Consider the following 16102-nt stretch of genomic DNA (forward strand, 5'->3'; position numbering starts at 1 on the left):
GTTTAACATTTAGTTCTCATTCTTTTATATAACTTTTTTTTGTTTTGTTTTGGGGCCTTTTATCAAATTGGATTTTTTTTTATTTTTATCCTTTAACATTGAAATGTTATTTTTCCTCTTATTTTATTTTTGTTTTAGATTTAATTATCTTTCTTTTGGTTTTAGATTTTTGACTTTATTTCTTTTGTAAATGTTTATTTTAATAATTTCACCTTTGAATCAAACTATGTTTTTTTCAACCTAATTTTTTTGTTTAGCCTTTGGTGCCCATTCTTTTATATTACTATTTTTTGGAGACTTTTGTCGAATTAATTTTTTTTTGTTTAGTAGTAGCTAGACCCAATATTTTTGGGTTCAGCTACACGCTGAGTCCAAAAAAACATGGGTCTAGTGAGCTTCCAGACACAATATTATTTGGGTTGAATTACATGTTAAGCCCAAGTACATATGAGTTTGTCAAGCTGCCAGACACAACATCCATGGGATCATCTATGCGTTGAGCTCAAATAGACGTGGGTTTATCAAGATGCCATACCTAACATTCTTGGATTCAGGTACGTGTCGAACCCAAGTATATATGAGTCTAGGAGCTGCAATACCCAACATCCTTGGGTTCAGTCACGTGTTGAGCCCAAATATATATGAGTCTTATGAGCTCCAAACTCAACATCTTTAAGTTTAGTTATGTGCTAAGCTTAAGTACATATGGGTCTAGCGAGTTGTCAGACCCAACTTCCTCGGGTTCAACTACGTGTTGAGCCTGAATAGACGTATGTCTGGCGAGATGTCAGATCCAACATCCTTTGATTCAGCTATGTTCTGAGCTTAAATAGACTTGGATCTAGTAAGCTATCAGACCCAACGTCTCAAGATTGATCTACGCACCGAGTCCAAATAGACTTAGATTTGGCAAGCTATAGACTCATCGCCCGTAGGCTTGACATCATGCTAAGTCCAAATGGGTATGGGCTTGATGATCATTATAAGCCCCATATTAAGCCACAAGGCTTTGTTTGTTTATTATTATGACTTTTAACATAAAATGTTAATGTCAAGAATAATCATCTCTCTACATGCCTAGGTGTTTAAAAGTCTTTCAAGGGCCTACCATATTTCCATCAACATTAATATTATGTAAGGGATATTTATCTCTTATTAATATTATGTAAGAGATATTTATCCCTTATTAATATTATCATAAAGAAATGACATTTTAACTTTCTATTCAAGCAACATGACAAAGTTCATGGGCTATAAATACCCTCTAAACCACCCAGGTAAATGATTCACAATTTTTATTATCTAAGTATTCATACTTTAATTCTTAGAAAATTTATCATACAAAAACAAGAACAAACACTCTTGTTCTTAGAATTTAAAGTTCATTCTCTAATTTATTACAATCTCTTACTAAAAGTCATTGATTTTATCATCGGAGGATCCATAAACCTTACAAAAAAAGATTGTTTTGTAGGGGTTAGACCTTCTACCACCACCAATCTTTTTAAAAAACTTGTGTCCAGGGTTTTTTTTTTTTTTTATCTTTTCAACCTATTTTTTTGTTATTATCAAGTTAGTTGAGGGTAATTTGATTTTTTAATAAACATAAAATATTTTTAAAATGATAAAGTAGCTGATGCGTGCAACACACGTGCTAGTGTGTGGGAGGAACCCATAACCTTATAGAGGAGTGTGCAGCACCTCCTGGTGGCCATGTCATAACAATCTTCACGACGTCTTCTTCATGTCGGGGCGATGGTGGGACACACTACTGCTGGTATGATGGACTGTCGTTGGCGGGATGGATTATACCTAGCATGGCTTTTTTTTTTTCTCTTTTCTATCTCCTCCCCTAGAAAGTCACATTAACCATTCAAAATTTCAGTGTTGTCCTCTTAGTTGTTGTTATTTCAAATTCATCCTTTTTTTTGTTTTTGAACCTTTTGTAAAAGTTTTTTTTTCTTAACCCTTCTGTATAATTTTTTTTTCAATTTAATCTTTTAATCCAAATTTATGGTATTTTTCCAATTTGATTCTCATTCTTTTGATTTTTTATCCTTTTTTTAAAGTGATTTTTCTTTTCAATTTCACTCTTCAATCGAAAATTGATAGTTGTCATCTAATTTATTTTTTATGTCAATTTTGATCCTTATTCTTTTAATTTCTAATTTTGGTTTCGGATCCTTTTGTATAATTGAGTTTTTTTTGTTTTTTCAATTTCATCCTTCAATATTTGATTGGTTAGGGATTGGGCTTCGCAATTTTTCCATGTATGGTGCTTCATGGTCATGAGTTTGAAAAGTTAACATGGATTGACATCCTTTTTTTTACTTATTTTATTTTTCAATTTCATCGTTTGACATTGATTTTATTAAAAAAAAATGGGATTTATGGTTTTTTTTTCTATTGGGCTATCCCGATGTCATGACCTAGATCATAGGTTTGATAAGTTAACTCGATTGATTTTCTTCTTATTACCTTATGTGTTTGCCATGTTAACTCGAATCAATTTTTTTTCATATTTAATTGGTTGAAAATCAAACTACATTGTTTTTCTCTTTTTTGAAAAAACAGGTTTATTTCCAAGTTATCGTGGATAGTTTTTTTTTAAAAAAAACTTGGTCAATTTATTATTATTGCCTTTTTATATTATTTTATTAAAATAAAACTAATTTATTTGAGTAAGTTAAGTTTATAACCTGAATCGTAATTTTTTTTTTTAAAAAAGCATGCTAACAATAACTAATTATTATTTTTTACATAAAAAAAAAATACAAAGTTGACGCGCAGCTTAGGCCACGGAGACTACATTGCACCGCAAGGATGCTTAAAAAAAATCCATAACATTTTCAGATCCGGTCAAGTCTCCAATCAACAGGTTATGAACTGACCTATGTATGTACACTCAAGTTATATGTATAAAGATATTTGAAAGGGTGAATTAATCATTCTAAATTGTGTAAAAAGTTCTCTACAATATTCAAAGTATTGTTATAAGATGTGGATTGACCGGGCAATGTATGGGCGACAATGACTAGTCTTTATATGTAAAACATAAACAATACCTTATAGTTTTTATTATCTTGACATTTAGTAAATAACTAGTTTATTGGCCCGCGCTCCGCAGCGAGTCAATATCAATTTTTTTAAAATATATAAAAAATATTTTAAATAATTTGGGTCTGACAACATTGTTAGACCCAAGAGCCTTAGGTTGACAGTCATGCCATACCCAAGTAAACTTGGGTTTAGCGCAACTTTTTGAATTTAAAAATAATAAAACAATATCAAAATACAAAAATGACCTCTATAATTATAGAAAATTACATAAAAAAACAATGTGAAAGAAAAAAATATCCTCATATGCAAATCTTATTTTTATCTTTTCCAAGGCTAAAGATGTATTTTAACTATTTAACAGCTTGTGAAAGGTCAAAAAACCCCTAGGCAACAAGTCTTAATTTTGTTAACTTTGGGGGTAGAATATTATTTTTACTATGCAAATAATCATCAAAAGACTTCCATACCCCCGCTAAAACGTTTAATGACCAATGAATTATGAAAAATACTGAAATAACCCCCACAACCAGGGCTTCAATTTTTTTCAACCAAAGGACAAAATGATAATTTAACTTTATGTGAAAAGACAACATTAGCCCTATACCAAGTCTTCAGAGTTTAAAAAATTCACTATGCAAGTCTACAACGGACTATGTCTTGGTCCATAGTACACTTGCACATGTTTGTCAGACTCAAGAAGCGAGGGTCTGGCAACCATGCCAGACTTGCGCCTAGGTATGACAACCATGTCAGACCAACACCTAGGGTGGCACCAAACATGGTTGCCAGCCCACGCCTAGGTCTGGCACCAAACATGGTTGTCAGACCCAAGGTGCTTGGGTTTGGCAACTCATGCTAGACCCAAGTAAACAACAAACAAACAGAGGATAATTGTGCATTTTAGTTGTCAGGAGAGAGAAAAGAAAGAAAAAACGCAAACATAATATGGCTACACACATTGTTTCATGTGGAAGAGAGCACGCCTGCGCATCTAGTTATACGGCGGTTGGCCAGATTTGGCCTCCGAGAAACGTCTCACACGCCTTCTTAATGCGTGGGCGCCGCCCACTCGCTGGAGCGTGTAGAACACGCATCAACAACTTTTTGATTAAAAAATAAAAATACAACGTGACAAATACTAAAACACCACATGGTCCTCTTAACTACACACCATATCCATGTAATTTCATTGTCGCAATCCACAGTGATCTATGTCTAGAACTACAGTAAAATCCCCGTGTCATTTAGCTTTCTTTATAATATAATCAATATGTTTAAGCTATATGTATAACATGTAAATTCTACGCATTATGCCATCAATTATGTAAAGCAATTATGTAAAGCAAGGAGAGAGAAATTAAAGATTTTTTAATAAAAAAACTAAATGAAAATTCTATAATATGTTTAGTGTTAATTATTTTTATCTTGATCAAATAAAAGATTATATTATAATCTTTCACTTAATATGTATGTTGTATATTTTTTTTGTTGAACACAGGACAAGAAGAATGTTTATGATATCAAATCAATCTATTTTAATGTCCTTTAAACTATTTAAAAGTCTATTTTTAACATAGAAGTTAAATTATGTGTCATTTACATTTTTATTATTTTTCAATCAAGCCTTTCTTATATAAAAATATCAAATTAAGTGTAATAACTCGAAGTATTTTTTTTAAAGTCAAATATAATTAAGAATTTCAAATGAATATACATTGATTTTATTAATATAATTAAGGGTGTATTTAAAAATTTAATAACGGTTATAATTTAAAGTGCTTTTTATTTATAAATACATCAAAATATAATAGATATTTTATGTTAGTGGAAATGCTTTTTCCTTTTTCAAAGTTAGGTTTATGTGAGGAGTTGGTGACGGTCAAAGCGTGTCCTTGTGGGTTAGGCGGCTATCTTCTTCTCCACTTCGGTTTCAAGTTCAGGATATTGATCCTACATAGAGAGATTTGAAGGTAGCTGATATTATTTTTGAATATAATGCTTGGGATATTTCTAGCTTTTGTATTGCATTGCCACCTGATATTTATGCTACATATTAGTGGTCATCCCTCTTGCTAAATGTTTTCGTCCAATGACAAATAAGATTAGGGTGAGACATGCTCGGGTCGCCATACTATAAAGTCTAGGTATGAATTTATTACGAGAATCCCTTAATATTTCACTAGAAAGCTATTTGAAAGTTGCCCATCCAGCAAGAAATTCAGTTTTTCTTGTGGTAATCGGATTGGCAGCGCCTCCGTATCATTATGAGTGTTTTCATAAAAGTACGGCCAATGTGCAGTTGATGCGGGGAGGGCCAAGAAACTATTCTGCATACCTTACGTAATTGCTTATAGGAGAAAGCTTTCTGGCAGCAGATTTATATCTTTTTTAATTTATCAGATTTCTTTCCCTTTCATCTGTGGATTGGTTGCATTCATTTGGGTTATGTTATCTGAGGATAACAAATTGGAGCACCGTTACTGCTAGATTTAATAGTTTTATTGACGGAAATTTCTATCGATATTTACATTTACAATCCGTCGATATGTATATTATCAACGGGTCCACGGACAGAAACAGTTCATTGAAAAAACTCCATTAGTAATTTATGGTCTGTTGGTAAGTCTGTTAGTAATAAATATACAGATGGATTTACGTGCAAAAAAAAATTATCTGCTTCATTCCGTCGATATCTCAATCGGTAAATTTAACATATCATTGACAAGAAAACCATATGCAATGCCATTAGTGTTTTTATTTTTCCGTCGGTATATCCATCGGTAAATATAACATATCACCAATAAAATACCTCTTGTAATTTCGTCGGTGAGTTAACAGTAACAGTGACATTTGCAGTAATTCTTTTTCAACTCTCTCTGAAATATACCAACGGAGTTGTTCTGTTGGTAACCTCGACAGTAATATTTTAAAAATATTTTTTAAAAAATATATTGAATACAAGTAGAAAAATAATTAAAATAATATAAAAATAAAATATTTATTACAAATTTAAACATTTGTACATTCAAATACAATAAATCTAAAATAGAGGGGGCGCTAGAGGAGGAGGAGGCTGGTTGTCATTGGGACTGTAGGGCCAATAACAGAATGCGAAGTGCTCGGCGATGTTTGAGCTTATACTCGTTGGTCCAACATCGTCGCGAATGTCGGAGTTTGAGTGTTTAAAATCGATTGCGAGCCGTAGTGAGAGAGTCTGTACACCCGATTTCTATCAAGTTCACTAGACGATCCTGCCTCCAACCACAAATTCAGATCAAGATTTGGATGGGTCGAAGGATCGTCCACTTATCTCTCATTCAACCGACTGTTATATGTATCCTAGAAAGAAAAAATAAATTTATCAAATTGAAGGAAATAATAACGTTAAGAAAAAGGTTGAAAACCAACATACCATAAAGTGCTGAGCTCGGCTATCCACGAATTGTTGAACCTTTTTTTAGCAGTCATCACTTCGCACACACGTTTCAACAAAAAGCTCCATCGGGTTTGGCTAGTGTCTGAGAACCGTAGCTTGCAAGTAGGGGTGATCATTTTCGGTTCGGTTCGGTTTTTATCAAAAAAAGTAACCAAACCGAAATTTTTTTTTTTTTTAAAAAAACCGAAACCGGGTCAAACCGACCGGTTTCGATTCGGTTCGGTTTTTTTAGGGAAAAAACCGGTTCAAACCGGTTTGGCTTGGTTTTTCCGGTTTTGGCTCGGTTTTTTCGGTTTGGCTCGGTTTTTCCGATTTGGCTCGGGTTTGGCTCAGTTTTGGCTCGGTTTGGCTCGGTTTTTTTCCGGTTTTTTGTCGGTTTCGGTTCGGTTCGGTTTTTTGGTTATAAAACCGAAACCGAACCGAACCGGCTGGTTTTTTCAAAAATTTAATCGGTTTTTTTTTCGGTTCGGTTTTTTCGGTTATTTTTTTTCCGATTTTCTCGGTTTAATCGGTTTTCCGGTTTTTTTGCTCACCCCTACTTGCAAGATAAAAATGTTGTTAGTTAAATATATTTATAAAAAAGAACTAATAAAAAAATGGATGTAATAAAAAAAAAAAACCCTACCATCTGCTTATACAAAACGAACGGAATGGAGCTGCCAGTATGCATGGTAATGGAATCTTGAACACCAGTTTTGATTTTTTGCACCAGACTATGACTGCTACGTGAAACGCATGAACATCACGTACTAAATGTAGTCCTCCCATACAACTTTTAAGATGTATGGCGATCTGAAATCCTCTCAAACCGCCTCGTCATTCCAACCTAGAAGCTCTCTTTTTTTTGCATATGTTTTGGGTTTTTTTTGCGCCTTATACCAAAAATCATGTAACTTATATGGTACAAATTAATTATCTGTTAATAAATAAAAAATAAAATTTTAATATTTGGAATAAAAAGAAATTATTATGAATTCAATCTTACCTAATTGCATCGTGATTATCCTAAACCCTCCTTGCAACATTATTATATGCTCTCTCCGATTCAAAGTTTCCATTGAAGTAAAAATTTATAAAAAGAAAATTTTAGTAATTTCAATAAACTAACCAAATTAACATAAAAAAATATTTAAGTTAATACTAACCTTGAACTTTGAAAACCACGTGTCAACCTGCGGTTTTCATTCAAGATGTTTGGAAACATGGCTCCATTAAAATAGTGAAATTTTCATCAATGATTTAAAGGCCGATGTTATTATTCTCGCAACCTTAATGTTTGTAAACCTCAAAATGCATTCGTTAAATGAAATTATTTTTTTAAAAAAATTATTAAACATGTCATTGTGAAAGCAAAACAAACTTACATTGAAATGTCGTCCTTCCACTGGGCCTCGTACTTGTGAGTAAATGGATCCCGCTATGAAGGGACCCCCTTCGATGTTGCAGCATTGCACACGATAAATCCGCGTCATGAGTCGATGCTTGTACCTCAAGTGTCTATTCTTGGTCGGCACCTATTGACTTGTGGTCATCAGCATTCTTGCTAGAAGAACTAGCAATGATTTTATCCTACGACGTGCAATAGACTTTTCCCTGCATCTACACGAATTAACAAATAAAAAAATTAAACGATTCCTATTTTTTAAAACAATTCAATAGCACCTCCCCTATATAACTCCCCTATATAAGATATTAACCAGAATATTTAAACTTACAAATAGACAACATATATATATGCCACAAAACCAGTTGGTTTTATTTAATTTCTTCTAACAATTTAGCATTATTCAATTTTGTAGAAAATTTTCAGTTTCTACGTGATAATATTTTTAATCCTAAATTAAAAAACAATATATTCAAAATTTACAAAAATCAAAATAATAATTAAAATTAATCCCACACAGTTAATTGAAATTAAAAAACAAAATTGAAAAAAATTACTAAAATTCAACAAAATAATGCAAAAATTATTACAATAACAACTAAAATTCAACACAATTATTTCTAAGTGATAATATTTCTAATGAGCCCACTTCTTACTGTGGCAAGAAGAAAGGGCATAATTACAATTCTTCAATGTGCTTAATTTAAGGTTTTTTCATGGGGTAGAACTATGATTCTACCCTTATAATTTATACCTAATTGTATCTAGGGTATATTTGGGGTAAAATTATGATTGTGCCTCTCCATATATAAAATATTAATTTTATATTTTAAAATTAAAACACTAAATAAATTAATTTAAAAACTAATTTTTCTAATTATATTGGGATTGAATTAAATTTTTTAATTCAATAATATTTAGAAAGTTATTGATGTTTTATTGTCCTAATTAGATTATGATTTAATTAAAATATTTAGAAAAATAATATTTCTAAAATATTGAGAGTTTTTAAGCTAGAAAGTTTGATTAGTTTGATCCTAAAATTGTCTAGAATATTAATAAGAATTTTAATATGATTAATTTTCTTATTAAATTTTGAAAAATGATTTTTCTAAGAAAAATATGTATTAAATAAAATTTATTAAGTTTGGAAAATTATCAAATTGGATTTGATTTAATATTTCTGAATGATAGAAATATTATTTTTAAACAATTGCACATAAAGCCAATAATTAGAAATGAATCATGCAATATATTTTCTTATGCCTATTAATATGTTATTATGCATGATAGATGATTATGGATATAAAAGACCAATGTGTGTTTTTTATGGTTGAACAGTTTTAATATTAAATAAAGTTTGTGTGTCCTGCATTTTCTCTATTTTTCTTTAAAGGTTGTAAAATTCGTTTCTTATATAATTCCCCTCAAATGTAATTTGAGGTTTCTTATTCAATTATATAAATGTTACGTAATTTAGAAATGTAAAAATTAAAAAATAAAAATTATTTTATAATCCAAGACGAAGAAAGAATGACGGTGAATGATACAATTACTATGGTGCTCGTAAAGGAATTATAAAGATTTACAATGGCTACTTGAGTTTTGACCATCTAATTCCCTTCGAAGAGCTTGAGGTAATTAGTTTATATGTGTTTATATCCAATTGTAATAGAATGCTAAAGGTGTATGTAAAGGAATTGTTATGTATGATATATAAATTATGCCATAAAATGAGATCTAATTAAAAATTGATAATAAATCCCTCATTAATATAGTACATGTTGAGAACATGATTTGTTGCCTTACAATTTTATATGTATAAAACTAAAATTGTTTTAATGGATAACTTGTTGAGCTACTCAAGACTACTGTTAATCAAATATGTTCAATGCTCTAAAATTATATCCTACTTAAATAACTTATATGATTTGGATAAGTTACTTATGATCATATATGATTAAAGGTAATATTTAAGCGAAACATATGTCATGACCCGATTCCCGGATCCATGACCGGCACATAGGCAAGGTCCCCCTTCAAGGTTCCATACTTATGCAAACCCAAACTTACATACAAACTTATCCATTAAATAAGTCAATCAGAGTTCAATGCAGCAGTAACAACAAACTAACTTCATAATATAATTTAATTGTCTTAATACAATATTTCATATAAATTCATAGTTTTGGAGCATTAACTAGACATAAAGGAAAATGTACAAATTACAACCAAAAGAGCAGGTTCTGAAGGTCCAACAAAAGTGACCTGCTATCAAGCTATAAGCCTGAAAATGATAAATAATGAGAGGGTGAGTTCAACAACTCAGTGAGTAGATAATGTTCAATATACACACACGAGGTAATACAGCAATGAGAAATATATATACAAGTATGGCTCTAGGTTCTTATAGAAATGTTTCTCAAATTGGCCATAACAAGAAGATCATATGGTAAAACTCGTTAGAAAATCAAAATGCAATGAGCATGAGGCTCCGTACTGTGGGATGATCAGTCCATACAGGTTGGTGACTCCCCCGACCGACTGGGGTTCAGATACGATGTGTACAAAGACTAACACTACCCTGTTAGCATGGGTATGCTGACTGACATACCATAGGTTCATAATCATAATCAAACGGACATATTCATATCTCAAGGCTCAACTCATGAAATCAATCAAATGAGGAGCTATCAATTCAGAATTCAATTCAAAATATATATTGGTTCATATCAAGAATTCAGATTCAACAATTGATCATGCTTTATCAAAACAAGGTTAATAATCAACATATATATTATCAAGAAGCATGATCCAATTCATATTATCAAATCAAATATTTATAATATTTCTCATGTATATGGAAAATTATCCACTCACCTGACTCGAAAGCAAACATAAGTCAAAAGCAGACACCGAAGAAAATCCTACTGACGTCCCGCCGGTAGAATATCAGGATTATCTGAATACAAATGAGACATATTCAAGAACGACTTGAAAGAAAATATAACCTATTTAATACACTTATCTAAGGGTGTATTCCATAACCCAATATGTTTTTAGACTAAACTAGTTATTTTTCCTAAAAACCCAACATTTACGGTTTTCCCGAAATCCAATCCATAATAAAACAAATAATAAAATTGGTAATAATTCACTAAATAACCCTAAATTATTCATCAAACCAATCTGAAAAAGCTAATATTACAGCTAGGGACTAATTTGTAATTTATCATATTTTGGGCCAAATTGTAATTTTCGTCTAATTGGAGGACCAAACTAAACATATCATAAATTCATGAATATAGTGGAATTATGTCCATAATTCATCCTCATTTCTGTCCAGAACCTCTAATTATGCTCCAGGGACCATTCTGGAATTTTGCCAAATTTTTAGGGTCAAATGGTAATTTTTGTCAAATTGGAGGACCAAATTGAAAGTGTTAAAATTTCATAACTATACAGGAATTCTGCCCATAATTTATCTTTTATTCTGTTCAGAATCTCGGAATAGGCTCCAGGGATCAATCTGAAAATTTTCCAAAGTTTGGGGACTAAACTGTAATTTCCACAAATTGAGGGACCAAATTGAATTTTCATCATCTTCAACCTCCAACCCAGAATTTTAACAGAAAACCTACTGTCCTCTCCAAATTTCTAACACAAATTCACCATTCAAACAAAATCATAACTCAAAATCATCATTTTTATCTACAATCTCTCAAATTCAACTTAACAATCCATTACCCACAACAATCAACCTTATAACATTCAATCTAATTCATCAATTAAATCCAAAACATAAATTTTCAAAACCCTAACATTCATCAAAACTGAAATTAAAGCTAAAGAAAACATATTATACACATTTAAGCATAATCTTACCCTTTTTACTTATTTCCTCCAACTCCTTTCTATTTCCCTTCTAATTTTCTTCTTTTCTCTTCTTCTTCTTCTTCCTCCCTTTCTCTCCTGCCGGTTTGCTCTCTTAATTTCAGATCTCTCTCTCTCTCTCTCTTTTACTTCCTATTTATATTTATCATCTCTTTATACAGTTACTACAATATCTCTCATTTAATTATACCCACTCTTTAAGCCTCCAAGGGTTCTATAGCCTTTTCCTATCTCTTTATATTCAAAACATTACAACATATATGATATGTTTAGACAAAGAGTTATCACCTAACTAATATAGAAGTTATATAAAGATGTGATTGATAAACTATGTAATCTACCTAATTTAATTTATTTTGATTTTTTGAGTTACTTAAGGTCATATAAATTAAATGAGATCCTAGACCACTAGGATATCTAAGTGATATTTCTTGAATTAATAGTGAGGGCTATTGATTTATAGAAAATTAGTAGGAGATCAAATTAAAATTAAAGACTTTATCTAGATTTGATTATAAAAATGTGTGCATGAAACTAATAACCTGTTAGCTTTACATGAATAGTTGATATATCTTCATGAGTAACAATATATTTGTACGTAGCATACTTGATGCTAATAACTAGACCAAACTTCTTGGACCAATACCAAATGTGAGAATTGTTCTCAAATAAGAAATAAAATTATATGCTCTTAAAAATCTTATTCCTCTTGTCCTCAAAAAAGATTTTGATGTTGAAGTAATATTGATGTCATATTCATAATGATGAGCAAACTATATATGTTATAGTTAGTAAGTCACTTAAACTTTAAATACAACATAAGAATATAGATGCTCATATTATGATTATGCATATTAAAGAGTTTTTGATTCGACTAGTAGGACTGAGAATTATAAAACTTCTAGGAAATTATTTTGTTGCAAGAAGACAAAAGGGTTCCTTTACCTGTGTTTTTTAATATAAAAATGACTGGCTATTTTGATAAATTAGATCAATTAGGCTTTGTCATAGGCCATGAGTTATGCGTTAACTTGGTCTTGTGGTCTTTGCATCAAAATACATAGAAGCTTACTTTGAAAGCTAATAAACTTATTGTAGCTTTTGTTTCATGTGTGTTTATGATTGAATAAAAGGTAAAATAAATCTACAAGTTGGTAATAGAGCAAGGGTTATTATATTAACTATTTTAAGTGGGATGATATTAGAACTTAATAATTATTATTTTGTTCAAGTATTTTCTAGAAACATCATATCTATTTTTTATTTAGCTTTAAATGGATTTAAAATTATTATTGAAGATAAATATTGTTCTTTTTTTAATAGTGATGTTTATTATAGATCTACTATTTATAGAAATCATTTATATATACTTGATTTAAAAATTTTCATGTTGAATATAAAAAGCAAGAGAAATAGATTAGGTAATTAATATCAATCTTATTAATGGCTTTGCAGATTATATCATATAAAAAAGAAGAAATTTTAGTTTAATAAAGATTGAAATTGAAAAAAAAATATGAATAATATTTATTGATATGAATATAATGATTCAGCTGTATATTTTGTTAATGTTAATGAGGTAAGAATTTTGCTAAGAAAAAAAAAAAAAAAAACAGTACAAACCAAGTACCGCATACAAGGAAGGCATCGGATCTCATAAATCTTCAACAGCTTACCCATTACGCCCATCCAAAACGAGGCACGCATTACCTTCACTACAAAGAAAAAAACCACGAGACACCCAAAGGCCTAAACTCTCTGGTCTCCTCCACCGATATCATGAACTACCCTCTATCTCCACCACCCTCCGGCGGAGACACCGTTATACCCGACCCATGGTACGGAAACATCCAATATCTTCTTAACATCTCAACAATCGGTCTCTTCTTTTGCATCTTTATCTTCCTCTTCGCCAAGCTCCGCAGCGACCATCGCCGCATGCCTGGCTTCTCCGCCTTAGCCACCAAACTCCTCGCCGTATGGCACGCTACCGGCCGTGAAATCGCCCTTCACTGTGGTGCTGACGCTGCCCAGTTCCTTATAATTGAAGGTGGAAGCTTTGTTGTTGTTTTGTCAATTGGGGTTTTATCAATTTGTGTTTTGCTTCCTTTAAATATGTATGGAGGGAGTCAAGTTATAAACGATGAGTTTTCAAAGACTACTATTAATCATATTGAGAAAGGTTCAAGCTTTCTTTGGATTCATTTTGTTTTCGTTGTTATTGTTGTGCTTTTAGCTCATTTTGGTATGTCTTTGATTGAAAAGAGGCTTAAAGTCACTAGATTTAGAGATGGGAATGGGAACTTAAGTGACCCAAATGCGAATTCTATTGCTATTTTTACTATTATGGTTCAAGGATTGCCTAAAAGTATAGGGGATGATAGGAGGGTTTTACAAGAGTATTTTCAGCATTGGTATCCTGGTAAGATTTATAAAGTTATTATGCCTATGGATTTGTGTGCATTGGATGTTTTAGCGACGGAATTGGTTAGAGTTAGGGATGAAATTACTTGGTTGGTTGCAAAAATTGACTCGAGGCGTTTGCCTGAAGATAATGAGGGGGTTGGTGGTGGAGAGGGGTTTTGCGAGCAGTTGCAAGGTGGGGTGGTTTGGCTGTGGAGAAATGTGAAGAATTGGTGGGGTAAGATGATGGATAAGTTGGGGTATACAGATGAAGAGGAGTTGAGGAGATTACAAGAATTGAGGGTGGAGCTGGAGACGGAGTTGGCAGAGTATAAAGAAGGTCGTGCGCCAAGTGCTGGAGTTGCGTTTGTGATATTTAAGGATGTTTATACAGCTAATAAAGCTGTTCAGGATTTTCGGAATGAGAAGAAGAGGCGGGTCGGTAAGTTCTCTTCTGTCATGGAGTTGAGGTTGCAGAGGAACCAGTGGAGAGTGGAACGAGCTCCATTGGCAGCAGATATTTACTGGAATCATTTGGGGTCGTCAAAGTTGTCTCTGAGGTTGAGGAGATTGTTTGTGAACACGTGCTTGCTGTTAATGCTTTTATTCTTTAGCTCTCCTCTTGCTGTGATAAGTGCTTTGAATAGTGCTGGGCGAATTATTGATGCAGAAGCTATGGATAATGCACAATCATGGTTGGATTGGGTACAGAGTTCCAGCTGGTTTGCGTCCTTAATCTTCCAGTTCCTGCCAAATCTTATTATCTTTGTGAGCATGTATATAATAGTTCCATTGGTTCTCTCTTATATGTCCAAGTTTGAACGTCATCTAACTGTCTCTGGGGAGCAAAGAGCTGCGCTTTTGAAGATGGTTTGTTTCTTCCTTGTAAACCTCATTCTGTTGAGAGCTCTGGTTGAGTCTTCTTTGGAAGGTACAATCCTAAAAATGGGTAGATGTTATTTGGATGGAGAAGACTGCAAGAGGATCGAGCAATACATGAGTGCATCATTTCTGTCAAGATCGTGTCTCTCTTCACTTGCATTTCTAATCACAAGTACTTTCTTGGGTATATCTTATGATCTATTGGCTCCTATCCCATGGATAAAGAAGAAGATTCAGAAGTATAGGAAGAATGACATGCTCCAGCTGGTGCCTGAGCAGAGTGAAGAGTACCCTTTGGTAGATCAAGCCATAGATGCTCTTCAGAGACCACTGATGCCTGATAATATGTTTGATTCTCCCCGGTCAAATGTAATTGATGAAGAGGGACAAGATCTCTCTGTTTATCCAGTCAGCAGAACCTCTCCCATTCCCAAGCAGACATTTGATTTTGCTCAATATTATGCATTTAATTTGACAATATTCACACTGACCTTGATATATTCATCATTTGCTCCGCTCGTGGTCCCTGTTGGTGCAGTTTACTTTGGGTATAGGTATGTGGTGGACAAGTACAACTTTCTGTTTGTATATAGAGTTCGGGGTTTTCCTGCTGGAAATGATGGGAGGTTGATGGATACTGTATTGTGTATCATGCGTTTCTCTGTTGATTTATTCCTTCTATCAATGCTTCTGTTCTTCTCGGTTCATGGTGATTCCACAAAGTTGCAAGCCATTTTCACACTTGGAATATTAATAGTGTACAAATTATTACCTTCTGATAATGATAGTTTTCAGCCAGCTCTTTTGGAAGGTATACAAGCTGTTGACAGCATTGTAGATGGACCCATTGATTACGAGGTATTCTCACAACCCAGGTTTGACTGGGATTGATATTATTCTTGATTTGAAGCTTAACAACTGTATGCAGCTAATCAATTCATCGCTTGTGTTGTTTTGCCCTTGTGTACATCTTTCTAGTCTTTGTGTGCGTTGTTTAGGTTTGTGCAATATTTCGTTCCTTTTCTAGAACTACCTTTTAACTC

The 16102-nt window shown here is 32.5% G+C and overlaps 1 protein-coding gene across 1 annotated transcript; it reads left to right on the plus strand.

Moving 5' to 3' along the window:
- The first annotated feature begins 13439 nt into the window (after nt 1-13439).
- Nucleotides 13440-16026, plus strand: LOC18099138 (CSC1-like protein At4g35870). Its single transcript, XM_006382985.3, has one exon. It carries the CDS (start codon nt 13554-13556, stop codon nt 15948-15950), a length of 2397 nt encoding a protein of 798 aa, XP_006383047.2. The 5' UTR covers nt 13440-13553; the 3' UTR covers nt 15951-16026.
- Nucleotides 16027-16102: the final 76 nt, after the last annotated feature.

The sequence above is a fragment of the Populus trichocarpa genome, chromosome 5 (assembly GCF_000002775.5).
Source record: "Populus trichocarpa isolate Nisqually-1 chromosome 5, P.trichocarpa_v4.1, whole genome shotgun sequence".
Lineage (NCBI taxonomy): Eukaryota > Viridiplantae > Streptophyta > Magnoliopsida > Malpighiales > Salicaceae > Populus > Populus trichocarpa.